Source organism: Schistosoma haematobium, chromosome 2, assembly GCF_000699445.3.
Source record: "Schistosoma haematobium chromosome 2, whole genome shotgun sequence".
Lineage (NCBI taxonomy): Eukaryota > Metazoa > Platyhelminthes > Trematoda > Strigeidida > Schistosomatidae > Schistosoma > Schistosoma haematobium.
In genome coordinates, this window is record NC_067197.1 from 6397284 (window position 1) to 6420496 (window position 23213).

General features: G+C 33.1%; 1 protein-coding gene across 1 annotated transcript in view; it reads left to right on the plus strand.

The window, feature by feature from the left end:
• VPS13A (Vacuolar protein sorting-associated protein 13A) overlaps positions 1-23213 on the plus strand; it is a gene marked incomplete at its 5' end in the record, with an annotated part of 134599 nt that overhangs the window by 79387 nt on the left and 31999 nt on the right. Inside the window, 12 exons of the mRNA XM_051219127.1 lie at positions 447-625; positions 1438-1930; positions 4091-4171; positions 5355-5465; positions 6946-7047; positions 9508-9600; positions 14223-14330; positions 16508-16594; positions 17433-17654; positions 18195-18331; positions 19794-19929; positions 22908-23027. Coding sequence (XP_051067354.1) covers positions 447-625; positions 1438-1930; positions 4091-4171; positions 5355-5465; positions 6946-7047; positions 9508-9600; positions 14223-14330; positions 16508-16594; positions 17433-17654; positions 18195-18331; positions 19794-19929; positions 22908-23027 — 1869 coding nt within the window. The remainder of the gene's footprint in view (positions 1-446; positions 626-1437; positions 1931-4090; positions 4172-5354; positions 5466-6945; positions 7048-9507; positions 9601-14222; positions 14331-16507; positions 16595-17432; positions 17655-18194; positions 18332-19793; positions 19930-22907; positions 23028-23213) is intronic.

The following is a 23213-nucleotide window of genomic DNA, read 5'->3' on the forward strand; positions in this document are numbered from 1 at the left end:
TAACGTCAGTCTATAAAGTCATCAACTGTTGCACTAAACGATTTAGGTAGGTGCATATTACATTGTTAGTGTTCGCACAATTATCGTGAACAGTGGTTGCACATTGCTGTATGACAGCTTATAATCGTTTACAATCAGGCATATTTGTTCACTTATTGTCTCACCTTAGATACCGAATCTCTAAACTATCTTATACTGCTCATTTTTACTATACAAATCTATTCTCGTCGGATCGTACCGTTTATATGTAATGTCTTCCACTACTCAGGTATTTACCTTGATATTTGTGTTAATGTCTTGTAGCAACTTGGGATAATGCACATATATGTCAGGTCATATGTTGCTTATATGTGGCTAATCTTTCTTTTTTCGTGATTCATAAATTACGGATGTATTGTCATTTCTTTTTAATTATTAGTACTATTACTCATGTATTTATTCAACAGGTCTTGAATAATACTTCTGAACGTGTTTGCCTCTACTCACCTTTAATAAAATCATCTGTAGCAAATCAACTACCTGGTTTATTAACAGTTATTGACCCCGGTCAGTCATATCCACTTCCTGTAGAAATCGTTAATTCTCGTCAACAAACAGGGATATTTATTGGACCGGAATATGAAAAGTTAGTTATTGTTTATCTTTGGAATGCTGTTGTTTGACTCGACATGACTAATTTTCATTATTTTGCATTATTTATTTAGTAAAACTAAGTTTCGTTCTAGTTCAAAACTCATCAGTAACCTATATCTAAAATATTGAAATAACGGATGCACTTTGTTCAATTTGAACTCGAGTCATTCAGTTTCACAGTCTATCTGAAACATCACTGAAATGTTCAACCTGCAACTAAACTCCTGTGGGACTCAGATATTAACATGGAGAAATATGAGGATGTTATACACAAATAAATAAGTGGTGGATAAAGGGTGAAAGCAAACTATTTCACAAAAAATGTCCAGTCAGTTAAGATTTTTTGCAAATGACAGACAGACGTAATTTCCCTTCAACTTTTATCTAACAGTCTTATCGGGAAATATCTATGTATCATTCTGGGTCTTTTCCCATTTCTTCTTGTTAAAAACATTGGAATCTGATTATTTTAGGCTAAATAATATCAGTTTGATTGAACACTTCTCTCTGCAAGTCTAGTTTCTTCATTTTAAGTCGTGCAATACGTAACAAGATCAAGCCAAAAGTGTCTGTGAGTGTGAGAGATTTTAACTAATAGATTGGGAATAAATTAAGAATAGTAAGTCGTATAACAGTAGATAATAGGTCAAATGAAAGCTTATGAATATACATATAATCTAGTTACTTAATAGGAATATATTTGATAATAGTCCATAAATATTTCCTAGCAGTTTCCAATAACTTATTCTTCGTTCGGATGTAATATTTGCATATATTCTTTTTTCTATACCATTTTTGTTGTAGACCAGTCATTTCAGTGACTCCTGCTTATTGGCCAGAATTTGCTTGTGGAGTTGAAAAATACACTCCAAGTAATACAGATACTCACTTACCTTTTCTTGCACCATACGCTCAAACAGTGTCGTCTACAAATATAGAATATAAAATATCCACTTCCTCTCAATTTAAATGGCCCAATCAATTAATTGAATGTCATACAAACAGTAATAGTATGAATAATAACGGTATAGTATACTTTTATAACGTTGCTGTTGTAAATCATAGTGATCAGGATAATCGTCTTGACAATAATAATAATGATAATGATAATACTGACAACACTGACCAACAGCGTAAAACATCATTAACTGAAGTGGCCGATGAATTACGTGCAACTCAAAAGAAAATGATTCAAGGAGATAAATTAAGCGTGACACATTGTGATTTTCAAATGATTATCCAAACTGCTGTAGTTTTGTACAATCAACTGCCGTTCCCAATTAATTTTATATTAACAGTAAGTGTGCTTTTTCTCTTACCATTATATTGATGATTTTTTTTTAGCAGGGAGACCTGTTTTTTTAAGATTCTAGTTTCGTGATAACTTAAAGTTATCGGGATATCATATCTTTAATAGTGAGAGAAGAGTTGCTTCTTGAGGGAACAGAACCGTGATCACTCTGCCAGCTTCATAGTCTGAGACGTTATTACTGAGCCTTGTGGGCTACGATGGACCTCTTGTAGGGCTGATATATGTACAATTAATTAATCACTGAGAGTAGTGATCAATGCCATTTTTGTCTAGTCCTTTCTATGGATCAGATTTTGTCATTCAGATTGTAAGGTGGGTTACTAGTTTAGATTAATCGACATCGCGTCAGTCAGTCAGCTACAACGTAGGACCAGGCACATATATGCATCGATACAAGTTGCCGCACCTCATTAGCACAACACGATGAACACCAAATTTATAAAAGTAGTTAATTCGATGGTAGTCATATATGAAAGAAAGATTGTGTATAAGGATATAATAAAGGAAGAAAGAATTAGTTCGTAGAAAGAAAGGTATAGAGTAATTTTAATCTCACGGTTTGAAGTAAGTTAAAGAATAGATACACCGACGCCACTGTGATCGATTCTGATCCATGTCACCCAGAGTCTAAAACCACTGGTTTCGATAGTCACACAGACCCAAACCGAGTGGTCTTCATCTACCAACATGGCTCAGACTAGAAGTTAGTGACATCGCGTGCACCTCGGGTGGGGAAAATCAATTAACGGTTGGATGTAAACTTACGGAATGATTTTGTGAAATATGAAAACCACATACTAAATACGTTATTTACAAATCTTCCTTCGGTTGTCCTTTACATATGTCATAGTTCTTTCATTTCTGTTGTTTTCCCATCTGCTCTCTGTTTCCTTCACTTTACTCAACAATTTAATCGTTTACCGGCAGGTATTCCAATTCCGATTGCTGCTACAGACTACTTATGTCTGTCAGCATAATTAGCATACACCACAGTTGGAGGTAGTTTACAACCAACCCGACCTTTGTTGCTACCTTGACGTAGTGGTCGGGCTTGCCTATCGCGATGAACCAATCGGACTATACTGGCTGAAATAATCGTTCCTCAAGGTACTACCGTGCCAGACAGATCAGTTGAAGGACGTTAAGTCTCAAAGCAATAAACCCAAGGTCTGAGGGCGAAGTAGTGCTGCTGACTGTACAGACGTGTAACGGCAGTAATGTGTTTCCTTCAGACAATCAGCATAACAACGATGCTGCCTTCCTACTAGGAGAGGTGGGGTTAGAAAAGGTCGAACCTAAAAATACACACCTCACCTTATCCCAAGGATTTCCGTCTCCGGTGGTAAGGTTCCAATAAGTACGGAGCTAACACGAGAAATACTCATAAAAGGGTTGTGTGTGACCGACCTCAAGCAGTTGTCTCTTGGGCACTGCGGTCACGCTCAGGTCACTCAGATCAACTCTAACCCAATTTCTTTTTCAGGTACCTTCAGATGAACCCTTCCACGATTTAGACAACTGGGAAGTGATAACCCCCCTCATACTTCTAACAGCATTCAAGAACATTTCATTCTTAAGACTGAGTTTTCAACTAAAATACACTCACTGGTGTAGACCTACATCTTATTTATCATAGGTTTTTGTCATACACATTGCCTGTTTCTATAAAATTTCTTGTGGGGAACTAATATGTTTTAAAGAACAGTTTTGTCATTATTTAATTAACTAAGTTGCGATAAACGTTTTGAGTTGGATTTCAACGTTAAAACAACTGAACAAAAGCATTGTTAAATAAATTTATATATATCTTTGTAAGTAATGTAAAAAATAAACCTACGATAGGATTTATTAAGTAACTAGTATTAAGAATGGTCTTCATCTACGGAAATTCATCAGGTAATGCGATACTGTATCTCACATCTCCACTTATGAGACGTTTGTGATTCTTTTAGAGTGAAGTATTTCTCATCTTCGTATTTAAATTAATGATTGCATTGCCAACCACTGATGTCTTTCATTATTCTTTCTGTATGCTTTTTATTAGTTTTCAGAGATGGAGTTTTATTATTCGAAACGTTTGTTATATTTGTACAAACCGCAGTCTTTGAAATTTTAATAATTAATTGTATCCTCGTATTGTTTTAGGATATTACCGACACAATTTCTGCCGGTAGTCATTATGCACTGAAGACTGCACCACCAAATAGTGCACAAATTGAAATTTCAGTAAGTATAAAAACACATTATTATAATACTCTTTATTTCTGAACAACCATTTCGTTCTTGAAGAAACATATTCTAAGGCCTTGTAGTTATTCCCATATGCGGTTGTGAGTACATATTTTTAAGTAGTCTGAAAAAAAAGAATGGTTTCCAATGTTCATCCAGTTAAGTTTGGTATTAAAATCACCTTCAATCAATAAAAAAATCTTCACACAAACCACCTTAGTTAATTACACAGTTTTGTTTATTCCCACATAGTATTCATTAAATTTGGTCTTCTAGCTACGAATTTTGAGGCACTTTTTTAAAAATCTCACTAGGCAACTTAGTTTTATTGTATAATAAGTACTCTGCGATCATTGGACTCTGCTACTGATATATATCCTTCCTATAAACCAGCTCACCAGCTACTTGAGTGAGAAAATTAAGTAGCAAATCCCATCCATAAATGTATATCTTTCTGTTGCAGAAACTAAAGCTGGATTTTCAACTAATAACGTATCTTTATCTCCGCAGAAAGTTGATTCAAACCTTGGTCAATAGCATGCATCCGTCAAAAGTAGATTATAATAGTAATATATTCGTATTATCACAATGAGTAGGAAATTGAATTCTGCAGTCTACTTAAAGTGATCAAATCAAACCTTGACAATAGTGATTAAAAAAATCAACATTTTCAAGTCGGTCACCGATAAGTTGAGTGTTAATATTGAGACTATCGGCAACGTAAAACGTGCTACATACATGAATCACTTCAAGTTGTCATATCATATTGACACAGAGAGTTTAAATATGACAAATGCTAGATTATTGAGAGTGTAGATAGCATCAGTAATAGTGGAAAACATCAGATATAGAAAAAGGAAAAAGGTATAGAGATTTCTAGACTCAGGACCCATTAAGATAGGTTCTGAGCCTGCTCACCCGTCGTCTTCAATCTTTGATCACAATGATCGTATTGATCGCAACCAAGTTGTACCAACCTACTAACATGGTTCATTTAAATAGTTAGCGAATTCATAAACTTATACCATATGTTAATTAGGCTTCCTGTATAATCGCTTACTTACATTTCATGTTCTTTGAGAATTATCATTTTTCATAGGAACAATACTTTAGTATTTTAATGTGTTGAATGATAATTTGTAGTTGTAATTGTAATAAATGTTTTGTTTATCATCTCAAGTTCGAATACACTGGTAGCATGTATCGAGGCAAACTGGAATTACATCCACAAATGGAAGAGTATTGTGTCATTGAATTTGAATCGCGTAAAGAATACAAAGTGTTTAACTTGGTAAGTGTGTGCATGTATTTTAAAAGTTGAATTGTTTCTTTTAAGTTATTACAAAACTAGTACTCTACACTGGAAACGTCTTAACGTGATAGTTCAATTCAGTATCCTGTTGTGGAGATTGTGGACTTTCATTGAAATCATGAACCGATCTAAGTGGTCTAGAGGTGGTTAAGGGTTCACGCATGACTGAAGGTCCTTGGTTCGATCCCGGAGTGCAGTATCGTGGACGCACACTGTTGGGATGTCCCATACTAGAACGGTCGTCCAATGCTTCCAGGTTTTTAATAGAGGTCTAACTTATATTGGTTCATGATTTCGATAAATTATAGACTGTTTGATTATAGCTGCGGAAGATTGGTGCTAGATATATCACATGACTCAAGCAAAAAGACAAAGACTTATGTTATGTAGAAGGCTTGATCCAACCTCCAACATGACCACAATCTATTCGCCAAAATACACCCAATTTTTGAAGATTCTACTGGTATTTAGTTATTAGTCAATGATAAAGAAGCATAAGTAACTGAAAATAGTGAAAATATTAAGAAGGTGTACTTTCTTATCAGGATAGTACTAAATAAATATATGCTATACTGAATGTATGTCAAGCTGAATTCTTACTAAAAAATATTTTAATGAAAAAAATATCATAGAAATATCACATGATATAAGAAATTTGACGGATGATGTATCCCATCCAAACTGTTTATTTATGTACCATTTGAGCTATAATAGAGTATTGATATAAATTCTACTCGTCAGTTAAATATACCTGCGTTCCGAAATTTATTCTTAATTCGGGATTCTGATCCAGCAATTGGCTACTGAGTCCAGATAGCTATTCACTTGTACAATTAGTATAAAGGTACTAGGTCCGAAGCTTAGAGTTAAAATCAAATCTAGTATGCAATTACATCCATCTGATGAGTTCCAAAGAGGATGAAATATGGATCCGGTTCCCCACTACTAACCACATCCTATTTTTTTCTGTATAAACTTGTGATATCATAGCTATGTCCAACCAATCTTCACAGGACGTACATATGCCAGCTAAGACTGATCAAGAATCCAGTCAAAATATCAACAACAAGGTAATTCACATCCATAACAACTCAAATCCCATCCAGTCCATTATATTGTCTCCCTTGAATATGTACTATTTAACAGTTTGAAAGCATCAATGTTTAAGGTTATTATCAATCCATTGTATTGAGTAATAAAAGCTAAACAGTAAATACCTCTCACACTTCTATGCATAATGAACTTGATAATTATTGTCACCTTTATATCACAATATCCGTCACAACTAATAGGGAGAATTTGCTTAATCGATAACCGAAAAGGTTTTTTTTAGTGCCTATATTTATTTATTGAATTTGATAGGTTGATGTAAACTGTTTAAAGTTTTATTATTATTATTATCATTATTATCACTGTTATTATTGCATTTTCCACTCTTTTCTTTCTAATATAAAAATAGCCTTTAGGATTACATCGTACTTCAAATCTGGGACAAATATGTTTAACATTGTATGCACCATACTGGATGATAAATAAAACTGAAAAAGATTTAACATATAAGGTAAGTTCAGTCGATCTAAACCCTTTCAAGTCGTCCGTAGGTTAAGCGTTTACGCACGAGACTGAACGTCCTGATTTCGTATCCAACATGCAGGATCGTGGATGCGCACTGCTGAGGAGTCCCATAATAGGATGAATTAGCAGTCCAGTGCTTCCTGGTTTTCAATGTTGGTCCAGCTTAAATCGACTCATGAATTCAACTATTAGAAAAAATTTATTCACTATATAAAAAGAAAAGAATATGAAACTACGCGCGGATTAGGTGATTGAGCTTTGCCACACTACAGTTCCTAAATTTATGCATTTTCATCCGTATAAATAAATAAATTCTATTCTTGAAATAATTACGAAATGTATGTCGGTTTACAAGCATGATCAAATTTATACAGAAACAATGTTGCATGTAAAGAACAGATACATGATTTGAAATTGTTTTAAATGGTGTTATTCAAAAATTGTTCCGTGGATTAAATATATAGAAGTCATTAGTTAGAAACTATTAATTGGTTGTGAAGGAGAACTAGAAAATCCTGTATAAAGAGCAGATTTAAGGTCATTTCCATCATCATTACAATCATAATTTCTGAAAAAAGAAAACGAAACAGATAGCACAGAATATAAGCAGCAAAAATTATTATGATGGGTTTATCACTATACAGGTACTAAGTTGTTTTGTAATTTACTGATCGGGGTAGATTATTATTTGAATCGGTTAAATTTTTCAGGGACAATGTAAGTGTAAAATATCTGCCGAAAGAGAAGTTTAATGTTTCATATACATGGTTCCCTTTATCATTTTGAAAAGAGCAAGAACAAACATTCTAGCAGAATAGCATGAATTCATTTTATTTAGTTGGTTCTCGTCAGCTGCTTACAACCTGTGATATTTAAAATCATAATTACATAATGGGTTTAAATTACTTACATGCAAGGGTTTAGTTGGAAGTTATATTGAAGACATATTAGTACAGTGTAGCAAGGATGTAAATAAAATTAATAGACTGAATATTGTAAATATATACCTTATGTGAAAGAACATGATACAACACTGATTGAGACAACAATTCAAAGGGTCAGAAACAAGAGATGACATAATGAGTGAACGCTGATAGAAATAAAATGAGTAGAGCTCAATTGATAAAACAAGATTAATAATTTTGAAGATAGTTGAAATAAAACTCGATGATGTAATAAATGCAAGAAAGAGTTTAAAGAAAAAGAAAAAAGAAAGTATTAAGATACAGCGAAGGAATATTAGTCACCAAGGCAAGGAAAGATTATTAACCATCTCCTTTTGAACACGTAAATCACAGGTTGTAAGCAGCTGACGAGAACCAACTAAATAAAATGAATTCATGCTATTCTGCTAGAATGTTTGTTCTTGCTCTTTTCAGAAGTTTAATTAGTGAACTCAGTTATGTAAATTATTATCTATTATTTAATGTCCCTATAATTTCACTAACTAGATGGGATATATTTAAAGGGTGTAAGAACGTTGAAGGCGATTTCATAAGAGAAATAAACATAGACTTCAACAAATAAATGATTATGGTAGGGTTTTCTTTTAAATTTATACCTCTAAAATTTACAAATTAAGGAATTCATATAGAGAATATTTCGAAGAAAACTGTCTTACTAATGATAATGAATTGCAGATGATATAATTAGTTATTTCTGCGTATTGGATTGCATCAATGAATGTAAAAGATAGTTTAATAAGTGTTTTGAAGAAAAAGATTGAATGCAGTTTAATTTTCCGCTACTATAAAGGGCCGAATCCAAGCTTATTCCATTACGGTTTTTAGTTTTAAGGTACAATCATTATCAAGATAGATCTTCAATCAGTTTTGTTGAAAACCGTGAAAAGACTGTATTTTTTTAGACTGTGTATAATCAAAACACACACACACACCCGAAACTTAATCTACTTCGTTATTTAGCGTGTTAATTTTGTTACATAATAATTTATATTCACTTGGTATTGTTTGGCTTGTATCTTCCCATTGAGGTTTAAGACTGCAATTGGTCAGTCTGTTATTGGCATATGTGCATACTGTGCATATGCCTCGATATTGCCTTAATTCACAAGCTTTTTGTGAGCAATGATGGATAGTGGCTAGCAGTGGAATCCAGGACGCGCGTTTCGTCCTCCTTATTGCACAAGCAAGTGGCTATCAGGACTCAGTAGCTGAGTGGATAACACGATGGCGTTTGAAGCGAATGGTACTAGGTTCGAGTCCCAGAGTGAACATCAACCCGGAGATGCGGGTACATCCAGCTGACGAGTCCAAAATAGGACGAAACGCGCGTCCTAGATTCCACTGCTAGCTACTATCCGTCATCGCTCATAATAATTTATAGATGTACAATAATTTTTACACATCTCGATAGTTATATTCTATGTTGTATATGTGTTGTTGACATCTCATTATTCTACTATTTATTTTTATTTGGTTTACAGTCTGTAGATGATATAGAAACTGTTCATCCAGCCACTTTTACTGGTGCATTGCTCTATTCATCTTTGTCTAAATCATTTTTTGGCAAACGAAAAGTAAGTCGTTATCAGTCATATAAAGTATTCTTTTGATTGTTTGTTTAATTGATGAATAAAAATAAAATCTGGAAAATTTGGTATCTTTTTTTTCGTTGTTACGTATGTATATGTTACATGAAGGAATTTATAATCAACTAATTTGAGATCGATAAATTTTGTAATTCTCTTATACCACAAGATAAGTTATTATTATCATTATTATTCCTTATTAAGAATAACAAGATTTGAAGCAAAAGAGTGACAACTAGGAAGTGAATAGCATATATAAGTTCGTATGCGAATGATTACTTATCAGCGACGTACGGGAATGTCCACTTGTTAACCAATAATTTTGCTTTATTCACTTCGGTTTAGGTCAGTCTGCAGTAGTAATATTAGTATTGTGGTGTATGCTACTTATATCGACAGACATAGGTAGTGTGTAACACCAATCAGAAGTGGAATGCAGTATCACTAACTCTCATACATGGAAGAACCAAAGCTGATTGATTTCTAAAATATACAAATAACGTATATTTGTTTGCTGATCCCCTTTCCTCACCATAGCTGATATACAAAATAAAGGGAATAGATCTACATCTCTTTGTTAAAAATATTTTTTGTGATATCATTTAACTTACTTACTCCTGTTACCCATCGTGGAGGAGCATAGGCCACCCACCACAGCCTTTTCGGATCTAGATGGTTTGATTGAGATGCCGCGGTGGATTGTGCTCGAGTCGTGGCTTAATGATATCTATTCAGATATCTATTATTCCTCAATTTAGTTTGATGTAATTCATTACGAAATACAAATTTATGTACTCTACTTGGATCCACATTTAATATGTTTATGGCGAGTTGGTGAAACCAATTCTATGCATAATTCAGAACATGTATTGTCAAGTTCAAACCTTACTATCTGTTGAATCATGATCGCACAACTTTTGTTTGTTACTTTTTTTAAAGGAATTTTACATTATGAACTGACTAAATGGAGGATAAATATTGAAAATCGGCTAGCATTTTGAGTTATTTAATTTGTTGATTGCCTCAGCTTAGTAAGACATATTTGATTATTCTTCAATACTAAAGAATTCTATTTAATGTCTGAATGTAAGATTTATTGAAAACTGATATTCTCATCATAGGGAAGCTATCTGGGAAATGCCAAAGATAAACTTTTAATGTTGTTGAGTTTCATGAGTTAGATAGTTTAATTGTGGAGCTCTGATTGTCGTTCTCGACAGCATCATCAGCGCTTACTTGTCCAGAACGGCAATGAAAACTGATACACTTAAACTAACTAGCGTAGAGTACTTATCAACAAAAATCATACATGTAAGCTATTTTGTTTACATTTTTTAAAGATATGTATATTCATCATTTCTTTGCTGAGATCTAACACACTTGTATTAACTTTTACTTAAACATGGAATAGTTAATTATAATCTTAGCTGTTTTACATTCACTATTATTATTATTATTATTATTATTATTATTATTATTATTATTATTATTATTTATTCACTCATTAATGTAACCTTAACCTTTCCATCATTATGTCACAGTTTTATCAATCATATCTGAACTTTCGTTCAATAAATACAAAAATGTACTTTAACAACATTTCATCATAAGTGCTTATACGAAGCTCAAATTCTTTTTTTTTTTTGAAATTCACAACTTATTATGATTACTATCTCTATTATTAATAATAATGATAGTGATACTAATCACAGTATTAGTTTAATAGTTCATCTATAGTTTTCCCAGATACTTATATTCCTTCCGTTATTATGTTTCCATATATTTGTTTGTATAGTTGATAGTATCGTTTTTATAGATTCATTGTTTTCGAATCTTATTTACAACGAGGTTAGAGATTAGTAACAGGGTAGTTTTCCCCAAGTTTATTTCCATTGAATGCACGAAGCATATTTCATAAAACACATTCTATAATGATTGTGCATATCGTGTAAATGAGTAGTTTTGAGCTAATTAGTTTGGTCGTGAAACATTTTTTAGCGTCATTATCATCACCCGTCAATCGCACATGTCTTGAAAAGAAGTAAACTACTAGAATTTTATTGAAATTATCAAGTTAGACTCATTAAAAACCTTCCATCACTGGATGGCCACCTCGTCTTAGTATGAAACTCCTTAGCTGTGCTCACCCATGACCTCTCATCCTGGATTTTCGGTCTCGCGCACGAACACTTAATCTTTAGGCCATCGAGTCTTCATCTAACGGTGTTGATGTCTAATTTCATTCAATCTGCGACATTACTCGACTATCTCTCATTGTCTTCAGTGGGTAACTGCCTCACATCCGACACTGATTAGCACCATTGGTCATGGCTTCTCACTAGAACGCCGGTAATTGCTCATCTGAACTGATCACTAGTAAGCATATGATAATTTTCACCATGGGGTTACAGAGATTGTCGAATTTCATTGAAGTCATGAACCGATCTATAAATTTCTACAAGATTCATGTTGACCTAAAATTTGATTGGTTGCACTCAGCTATTTCCTAAGTTACAAATCTTCTCTATCACCATATCAATTGTGTAAATGAAGCATGTTCATTAAATAACCAAATTTTTAACAATTTCTTTGTTTATTTAATACTTTTTTTCTTCACTTCATCCTTTACCATGTATCCTATTTATTATTACATTATTGTATTAATCTACACACAAATCAAATAAAAAAATAGATACAACGAAATCATAGTTTTAGTTCATTCTGTTCTGATGAAGACGATGAAAATGAACAATTACTCGCTTCATCGCATCAAGTAATACAACCAAATATGTCTATATCTAATAATAACAACTATGATGTAGTGAATCATGGTACAGAAGAAATAACAACATTGGATCATTCAGTTCCAACGGCAACAACATCATTCAATCGTAAAACTAAATCAAAACATTCTAAAAATAACTCATCATCATCTAGAAAATGGTGGCATCTTTCTAGATGTTGTCGAAATTCTTGTAATTCAAGTTGCTGCTGTCGAAGTATGTCAAGAAAACGTAAAACTCATACATCGACAACTCGTGGAGCTGGTGATGGTCGCGCATTGAAATTCGACAGTAAAATACAGGTCTCTGTCAATATTTTAATGACTACCGATTATATTGTAATTAATATCATTATGACTTTTGTTTTAAACAATCATATCTGCTTTATTACTGTTTCTAATATTCACTAGTTTGTTAGTTAGTGATTTTTATTAGAATTTGAGAAGAAAATTCTTTGTTGATAATTGCTTTTTATAATCAATTTGCTTTCTAAATAATTATTCTGCTTTGTTGCTAGTCTATGCTAAGGTGTAAGAGGGAAGATCATTTATTTCCCCGGTTTCTTTTTCATGGTATCTAACGAATAAATGTATTTTATTATTGTTTCACACCATTTATAGGCTGTCACATCTTGCTTTTATTTTTTTCAATGTTCGTTTATTATAATTTTCAGTTTCAAATTATAAGCAATGCTAATAATAATAATAATACTAAACGCTATGTTCATTCCCTAAAACGAAGCTTTGTCGATGCTATTTTCTTTGAGAAATAATTATCTTTTTTCGCACCAACTATTCACCTTACTATCTAATATTAATGACGTTTGTGTTTTATTCACTTCATTTCGTTTTTACGTAAAACTAACTATTGTTCGATGCTATAATGGAGATAATCACAAAAGACGTTTATATAATTTTATACAAGTCTGAGAAAAGGAATAAGTTATGATGAGACATTGAGTTCAATCACATGCTTGATAGATTGATTACTCTAGAGCTCACTCAACCAAATTTACCTAGTTATGTGAATTAATTAACCCAATGTATAGGTTTTTATATTCGGTTATTAGATGCATTATTTGTGTGATGAAGATTACTAATTCATCATAATCAGAAACAAAATTATTATGCTGAAAAGCAAAGAGAGAGGAATTAATTTCATCTCCAATTTAGATCTAAATTTCATTTTTTTAAAAATTATAATTCGAAGCAGAGGAACGAGATTGAATTACGAAAAGTTCGGAATGATATTCAGTTACTGATTTAAATAAAGCGAGAGATAGTGCAATTGTTCCTCTGCAACCAATTTTAGCATCATATCACACAATACCTCTAGTCATTGATTACAACTTTTGCGCCAACTGTTGTCGGACATTCCAAACCTACTGATATGGTTCATGTTAACAATCAGTAACTTTATAGATCAAGATTGATTTCCGTCCAAGATTAAGATTTCCTTTAAAAAATGTTGTTAGTCAGCACTGGCATTATATGATAATCGCATTAGACGGTTGACAGTAGACTGAAGTGGTATCTGTCAGTTTATAGAATTTGATGGCCTTATACACATACTGGATAGTGTTTAACTGCAATCTTTTTGATCTCTTAATCATAAAAAAACGTATTAAAAGAAAAAACAAGTTTAAAGAGTCTGTTTGGTCGTTGCCAACCACTTATTGTACTTTTGTTTTGATTACTTAATACACTTTTTTTCAATTCCTATTTTACGGCTTAATATATTTGCCATTTTTTCTATTGCTTTCATCATATACAATAACATGATCATCTTTCTTTTTAAAGCTCTTTGTTTTCTTTGTCATCCTAATAGGCTAATCTTCGTGTATGTGAATCGAATTGGTCAGATAAATTCTCATTGGATACAGTTGGTAGTTCAGGACGTGTACATTGTACAACAAAGTCAAAAATGTCGTATGAAGTTAGTAGTATCATATTTTTATTTGCTTTTAGAAAAAATTGGGTTTTCACCTATATTATTAATTCATTGTTAAATATTGAACAGAATATAGAATTTTGTTTCAGGAAATAAATCAATGGTATTCAAATTATGACAATTAATTTCATTAAGTAATTGTCTTTTATTGTAATTGCTTTCTTTGTGACAAGATGTCCCATGGAAGTAACCTATGATTATTGATCAGGGAGTGACGAAAGGCATCTCGTTCTACATGAAATGTAAACGATTGTACTATACAGCGAAATTCATTCCACTTATTGATTGCTAAGTATTGTGTTGATAAATTCTCGTTCTTATGTCCATCGGGTTCTTGATAGAATAGTTAGATTATCGGTTCGAGTATATCATGTGACTGGAAGAATGCGGTTAACACTAAGGACTAAACAACATGACATTGATAATCTTTGCGAACGATTAATTAGTGTGTAAACATCTCAGCCATACAGGTGGTGGTCAATCGCGACTTGAATAGCTCAGTGGTAACTTTTCTGATTGAGTAACATGGGCTCAGGCATCGCAAGGACCAGCAGACCCCTCACGCTTATGGATGCTCTTAACTGGTGTTCCCTATCGAATAAAATACCTTCCTCCTTATTTCCAGTTGTTTAACAAATGTTACGTTGGTATCATTACCAAGGTTTTACTTGATAATTTCAAATAAATTGAGCATTGGGTAAATTGTTATAGATAAAAATAAAAACAATGTATTTGTAATATCCTAATGAGTAGAAAAATTAAATTTTCTGACGTTTCGTGACTGATTGTAAGCTTCTTTCTTCAGGGAATAAAGAACCAAATTAAATTAACCCAAGTTTAAATAGTATAAAGGAACAAAGCAAAATCTTTTAATCTTACGTTGCATATCAATTAGTTGATTAATAGTTAAATTCACATTCTATTATTTTCTACTAAAATAGTGAGCTATTTAACCATTTGACTAAACTGGAAAGATAGGTTGGATACAAGGTTTACTGTTATTATTATTATTATTATTCATTACCGAGAAGTGAATCGTTTTTAGTTAAAAGCTACCAACGCTAATAGTCATTTACGTTATATGCACAAATAATTTTGTCAAAGATCATAGCTTTAGACGATAGTTTCATTAATGTTAAGGTGGTTTGCGTCATAAATAAAAAATCTTGGAAATTCTATTTACTTTAGTTCAGTCGAGTGGTTCAGTTCAGTTCAGTAGTTCAGTACTTCTCAACCTTACGGGGATTTCTTTTGAGCTTTGGTCCTCTCACATCGGTTATCCGATTGTTGGAAAAGGAGTTGTTGGCTCTTTGAAAACCTTGATACAACTGTAGATATAATGAAATGTTTTGTTTACTATTTCATTCTATTTGTTTCGCATAAAATTTTCACTTATATATAGTAAAATCTTACAAATCACCAATTTTGATCCCAAACTCCTACATACTGATTTTCAAATTACGGGATTATTCGCATTAACTGTTATCGGAATGAGGAGAAAATATTCTCACTCATTGTGTACTGACAATATTCAGTGTTAATTACTTAGTTTCATTGCCTTTGTTTATCAAAATCCACCACTTATTTCCTTTGTACTAACGAATAAATAGAAATTTAGAACGTTATTACTAACACGTAAAGCTCACTTTATAGCAACGTTTGTAAATATTTATATTCAGTATATTGGTAACTAATATTTTCTTGTCTAGTCCTTAATATTGGTCGAATTCCATCAATGTCTTTGCAAAATTGCTACCAGGCAAACTGACTTGGCATAATAATTCATTGGTGTATTTAACAATGCAACATCAAAAATAAGGGACAAGTTTTTCACTACTCAAAAATTTAGGATTTATGGACGGACTAGTGTTCGAATTCTGTATCCAAACCTCTTTCAACGAGTATTGTCTGTACACACACACACACACACACAGAGAGAGAGAGAGAGGTTACCACTCAGTTATCCATGTGTATATTTTTCTTCTTAACTACCTACTCTCGTAATAATGTTTAGAAATTCCTTGTGGATTTTTTCCTACTCAAATAAACAGAATGTTTTTAAATTGAATTTTAATTGTCGTTTTCTACTGACTTCTATCATGAATTACACTATGAAGTAATATTGGTCATGAAATGGGTTCCTTTGTTCTTTTATTTTACAGATTGGAGTGAAAATCGATTTATCTAGTTCTGGTTTAACAAAAATTGTTACATTTATGCCTTATTTCATAATTATCAATAAAGCTAATGTAAGTGATAATTGTTGTTGTTTGTTTAACAATTTTATCATGATTATTTCTGTTATTGAATTATCCATTATTATTCCACCTTTGTTGGCTCAAACTCTCAACTTCTTACTCATATCTCTGGTTAGTAGTATTTCCAGAGCTAATCAATACTATAATATTCTCACAATCGTTATCAGAATGGGGGTTTGTGGAGATTGTAGTAATTTTAATAGTTAAATTCATGAATCAATTCTAAACTAGACCATCATTGAAAATTTGGACAAATGGCTGTTCAGTGCTTCTAAATGTTCAATGATGATCTAGCTTAGATTGACTCTTGAGTTCAACTATTAAAACTGGAGATTGTTGGAAGAAAGTTAGGGGCGGCCAAACCAAAACGTAGCATCAGTGCTTGAAGTCACTAACTTCTAGTCTGAGCCATGTTGGGAGATGCAGACTACTTGGTTGTGGTCCGCGTGACAATCGTAACCAATGGTTGGGGACTCTTGGTGACATGGTTCAGAATCGATCACAATGGCATCGGTGTATACACTCTCTATCTTCCCTTAAACTAAGAGATTAAAATCGCTTCATATCTTTCTTCCTACGAACTAATTCTTTCTTCCTGTACTGTATCCTTATTGCAATCTTTCTTTTATATATCACCACCTCTGAATTAACTACATTTATGAATCCGGTGTCCATCTTGTTGTGTTAATGAGGTATAGCAACTTGGACCGATGCACTTATGTGCCTGGTCCTACGTTGTAGCTGACTGACTCACTGACTGACTATTAAAATCGTCATTTACTCATCTATACTTTGTCAATTAATTATCACCAATTCTTTACTTATATAGATAAATATCGAGTGTTGTGAAGTGGATGAAACTGACACAAAATCTACACAGTCCACAAATACAGAATGGATAAAAGTTCCAGCTGGTGAAGCTGTACCATTTTGGCCACATGCAGCAAATTCAAAGAATATGTTATTAAAATGTCGTGTAGCAGAGAATATTGTGACTGCAGCATTTCCATTTTATGAATCACATTCAATATTAATGAAATTAGACGAAAAAGTGAGTTTATCTTTTAATGTATAAAACATACTTATACAACCTGGGGTTATTATCAAGTTTATATGTGATTGACAATTGGTTGACCGACATCATAGTTATCTAGTCTTGTACTGATCGAATTCTATCAACCAAATTGTAGTATGACCATTAGTCTAAATGGCTGAGCATCACGTGAACTATGTTGAAGTGTAAAATGGTGGTCTTCATGATACTCTTCTTGACCTAAGTTTCGCGCTAGTTTGGATTCATCAGCAAGAGATCCCTTTAGGGAACTGATCCCCCCTGTGCTGTTCTAGTCCGCATCACTCGGTTACACAGTTTAAGACGTTATTGTTCAGCTGTTCGGGTGTATCGATTACGAGATGATAGTTTATTGGGTAACTAATTGTTTAACAGGGAAAAGTGTTACAATCTCAATAACTTCATAATCTCAAATGCATTGATTTTTTTCGTAGTAAAAATTGAATATAATGTGCGTACTACATAATTTTAAATATCACGCATTTATTTTTTGTCCTTCAAACCGAAAATTTATTGCAGTATCCTGGTATATTTGTTGAAGTGGAGACAACTGAAGAAACAACTGTAATCACTTTGCAAATGTATCAAGAGGGTATGGCTTTAGTGCGTCTCGTCAATAATCTAAATGATTCACAACCAGTGTTCTATCACCAAAGGTTAGTGGTTATAAAAGAAAGATAAACGAAAAATGATTACATGTTTTTTCTGTTTATTTGTGTTACTCATCCTTAAGATTGTTTTGAAATCGTATGAAGATGTTATTCAGTAAAATAATAATTTCCTTAGTTGTCTTCGTCCTTTTATAAATCAATCGTTTGCAAGGAAAATCTATAGGAATGTAGCGTATTTTACGTTTATTATTTACTATATTGTTTTATGTAATAAATAAGTCTTTTCATCTTTTGGTTTGTACCATATATCTACAACGTGTTTAACGAGCGTACGTCACATCATGTTGACCGTAGCTGCTACCCTGATGTGGCAGTCGGGCTTAACTAACACGTTGACTCGATCGAGCTATATTGGTTGGAACAAATATTGTTTTAGGCCCTTTTATGCCAGGCAGGTTGGTTGTAGAACGGTAAGATTAAAAGTAACAAACTCATGGTCAGAGAGCAAAGTTCTGTTGCTGACTGTAGAGGAGTGTGACAGAAATAGGACGTTCCCCTCGGACAACCGACATGTACAACAGTGTTGCCTTCTCACAACGAAAGGGAAGGATTATCAAAGTCCGACCCTAAAAATACCGCACCTCACCTTACCTCACAGATTTCCTTATCTAGCTTTAAGGCCTTTTGAAGTGCGAAACTAACACATCAACAACTTCCCATAAATAAGTCGTAAGCGACCAGCCTCAAGCAGTTGTCCCTTGGGCTTTGCAGTCACTTTCCCAGGTCACTAAGACCATCACTGAATCAGCTTCCTCTTCAGTACCCTCAAGAAGAAAATTTCAGCCACGGTGTGGACAGTCGGGAAATGACAACCGCCTTCATACCTCTATCAGCACCTGAGATCATCTTGTTCACATCGCATCATTACCAATCATATCTTCGATCGTTATTTGAGTTTATGGTATTGAATGAGGATTATCACACTGCTCTAATAGCCAACCTACAAATGAGATGGTTAAGTTTTTAATTTTGAAAATGTATATATTTTTAAACCATATTCATATACTAATTGCGCAATATTAGAAACTGATTAAAGCTCCATGACGTATTTGAATTGCTAATTTATAAATTCCCTCAGTTCTTAGTAGATAATACTCCAAAATAAGTTCATATTAGTAGTTCTAAAGTTAGTCACACATTAAATTCTCCTTTTTGAAACTGTGTTTACATTCTACGCTTATGACATTTTGCTGTACACGTTACGAAAATGTACAATCTAAGACATCGTGGTGGCTGGCAATATGCACTGAAAAGAATGAACTACTTGTTCGCTCGAACATTCTTTGTTTTTGACTATTCTATTTTTCTTTATATCAATTATCGTCATATAATAATTTGTGGGGAAAAAAACAATTGTAATTAATAAGTACATCTTGTACATGTAAACATTTGAATGTTTATAAATGAAATACTAATTCATAACATAAATTTCTTTCATCTCTTCTAGTGGACTTCAACATACAGTTCATCGGTTAGATGCTGGTATGTCTATCATGTATGCATGGGATTGTCCTCAAGCAAAACGTGAATTAATTTTCTATTGTAATGAAACCGATAATCGTCATTCAAATAAGTTAACTTATGTAAGTTCAGTCGTTATATCATAATCCATACGAACGATATTTATGAGAATAATACTTGGAATACAATTATCTAATTTTGTTTTTTAGAGTTGGTAATTCATTTATTTTATTTAAAGACAAATATTGGTACAAGGAGGCACCATATATATATATATATGCATCACATTTCGTCATTTGATTTGTATGAGGGCTGGGATACTGCCTGGGCCGCCGAATCGAAGCAGGTGATTTTCTTAGTGGGCCACTCTTCGAGTCTTTGACCTAGAGATCTAATCCACAAGACAGTGGAGAAACATGAGGAGATGCAGTCCCATGGTAGCCGGTGACCAACAGTTGGTTCATATGCCATTTGTTCCCTTAGGATCCTGGAGTCCATGCGCACCATTGGTTTGGAATCAGGGTTTTCCAGCTCCCTTAGGTGAATCCTCCGTATCCACCAACCCTATCAAAGCACCGGACATTCGCTTTTCGTCCTGTCAATTTCATAAACAACAACGCCTCAAGGAGGCAATGAATAAGACTTCCTTGACAGTGGCTTTATACGCATGGTTATATGAAAGCGTTTCGAGAGGAAGAGCTGACTTTCCCCACCATCTGTCGTATCGGGGCATTGATAATACTAATTATCTATTAGCGAATTAATATGTGTTCGTAATGAATAGGAATGTTAAATTGCGATAATCTTTAGGTAACCATTAACTGAACAAGGTAGTCATTTGCTCACTAATGGCATTACGTTTTCATTAATCCTCAAGTTTATATCTATAAATTCATGTTTCGCTATTCCTTTTAAGCTACTCGTCAACTAATGAAACAGAATATTTCTTATTCTGTTTACGAAGGTTCTTGTTACTGAGTGTAATGTACATATTTGTTGACGAATCATTTAGTCATATTTAGTGAAATAATCCAAGATTTTATATATAGATGCTTAGACTATTCAATTGGTGTGTAGTTTAAGAAGTCGTGACTATATAAACCCGGACATCAAATCTTTCAGCTATTCTCCAACTCAACTTTTTCTAAACTCCATGTTATGTAACGATGCTCGAAATCCTGTTAAATAGTATTTTGTCTCAGAACACGCATCAATACGTGGATATGTTAGACGATGATAACTATGGTATTTTACAAAGGCCAAAATAAGGCATATATTCATTAATTTGATAATGTTATACGTTAAAAATGATGAACGTTTGCATCTGTTATCACATATTACTTCAAAATGGTGTTATTTGTAAATTAGAAAGGTCATTTAATTGAGGTCAGAATGATTTGAAGTAGTGTCCAGTCACAATAAGTAGAATAGTATTATAGCGAAAATGAAAATGCAAAACGTCGTGTGAATAATTGTGTATATATTTCGTCAGGAGATTCCTAGTTGAAGGTAATAAAAAAAAGAAATTGTGACTCAGTCAGTAAAATACCGTACATCTGAAACTAGATTTTAAAGGGGATATAATAGGTAACATCTTAATATGTTGACTCAAAAGAACTGTTGAAAGGACGTTTCACGAGGCCAAGTTACATGTAATTTTCTCAACTAAACCTGTATTTAAACAACAAATCAAGGATAGGTTATGGATGATAGGCTTCATCATGTGGGCATATCAATTCAACTGTTCCTGTGGAGCTAGTTGCACAGGCTGTCCTCAGAGGGCTTTATCCTTGCGTGTTCGTAATCATATACTATCATGGTTGGCAAAAAGTTATTAAATCGATCAACAGTACTATTATTTCTCACTCGGTAGATAATGAACATCAGATTAAAAGAGATGAAGCTTTCTGTTTTATATCAAGTTCCAAAGAACCTACCTAAAGGAGCTAGATTACGGCTGCTCCGCAAAGCTGAAGTCAACTGGATCAACGCCAGAAAACAGAACTTATATATCCAGAAAAGGTATATCCAGCCACTATGTTTACCTTGGCTCATGACTGGATCACCAGATACCTAAATTGAATGTTATAGTTCTCTTATTTTCCCTCCAATTTTTTTCTGATTATATCTATCTTAATCTTCACATTCATCATTCCCAATTCACATGAATTCTTTTTCATCGTAATTACCTTGATAACACCTCTCTTATTACATATTATATTCACACAACGATATTATTATTATTACCTCAATTAACAATATGAAATTTTCCTACTATTCATTTTATTCACACGACGTTTTGCATTTTCATTTTCGCTATAATACTATTCTACTTATTGTGACTGGACACTACTTCAAATCATTCTGACCTCAATTAAATGACCTTTCTAATTTACTAATAACACCATTTTGAAGTAATATGTGATAACAGATGCAAACGTTCATCATTTTTAACGTATAACATTATCAAATTAATGAATACATACTTTGTATGGGCCTTTGTAAAAAGATCACAATAATTATGGACTTATAACCGTAGAGCCTGGTGATAGAGTTATTGCAAAAAATTGTCCTCTGAAGTATTCTTCATTTTGAGATGGTGGGGAAGATTTGTAGCTCAGGTGGATGATTTTGATGGAGTTTTGTCCTCTGATCTGGATGGTTTGGTCGTGGAGCTTTCATCGTTCTTCAGATCTGAAGTTTGTACTGATGATGTCGTTCACAAGAACGATGAAAGCTCCACGACCAAACTATCCAGCTCAGAGAACAAAACTCCATCAAATTCTTCATTTTTAATTAGATGGTGGTTGGAGGTAGTCAACAGGAAACCCTGGACTCGGGTTTCGTGCTACTTGGCACTCGTCAGCAAGATGTACCTGTAATCTTGAGGGAACTGGTGCTCCCTGGCGGATTCGATCTCGTGTCACCCAGCTTCACAGTCAGAGACGTTATATCATCAGTAGTATGGCTATGTCTGTTATTTCTTTCATCTTTATTCATACCCCAGACTTTACATTTAATCTAATGGTATATCCTTAATTCTACGGCTAAACAATTAACATTACTATTATTATTATTGTTTATTTTCCCTATTTTGCAGGACTCTATTGAAGAATTTAAAGTGAATAATACCAAAGCATATTTGGTTTCATTTATGTGGAATATGCAACGTGTTTTATTATTTACACAAAATGCAAGTGTTGCTAAAAATGCTCGATTAGTAAGTCATTCTCTCTTATTTTGATTAAGTTTTCCTAAAATATATCATCAATGCTTTATAGATTCACTAAATTTGCACTATTTATAATCTCTAAATGATAATAACTTGTATTTTAATAGTTTTCACTCTGTATTATTTTATCAAAAATATCAATAAATATGAAGTTAAATAATGTGTATGTTACAT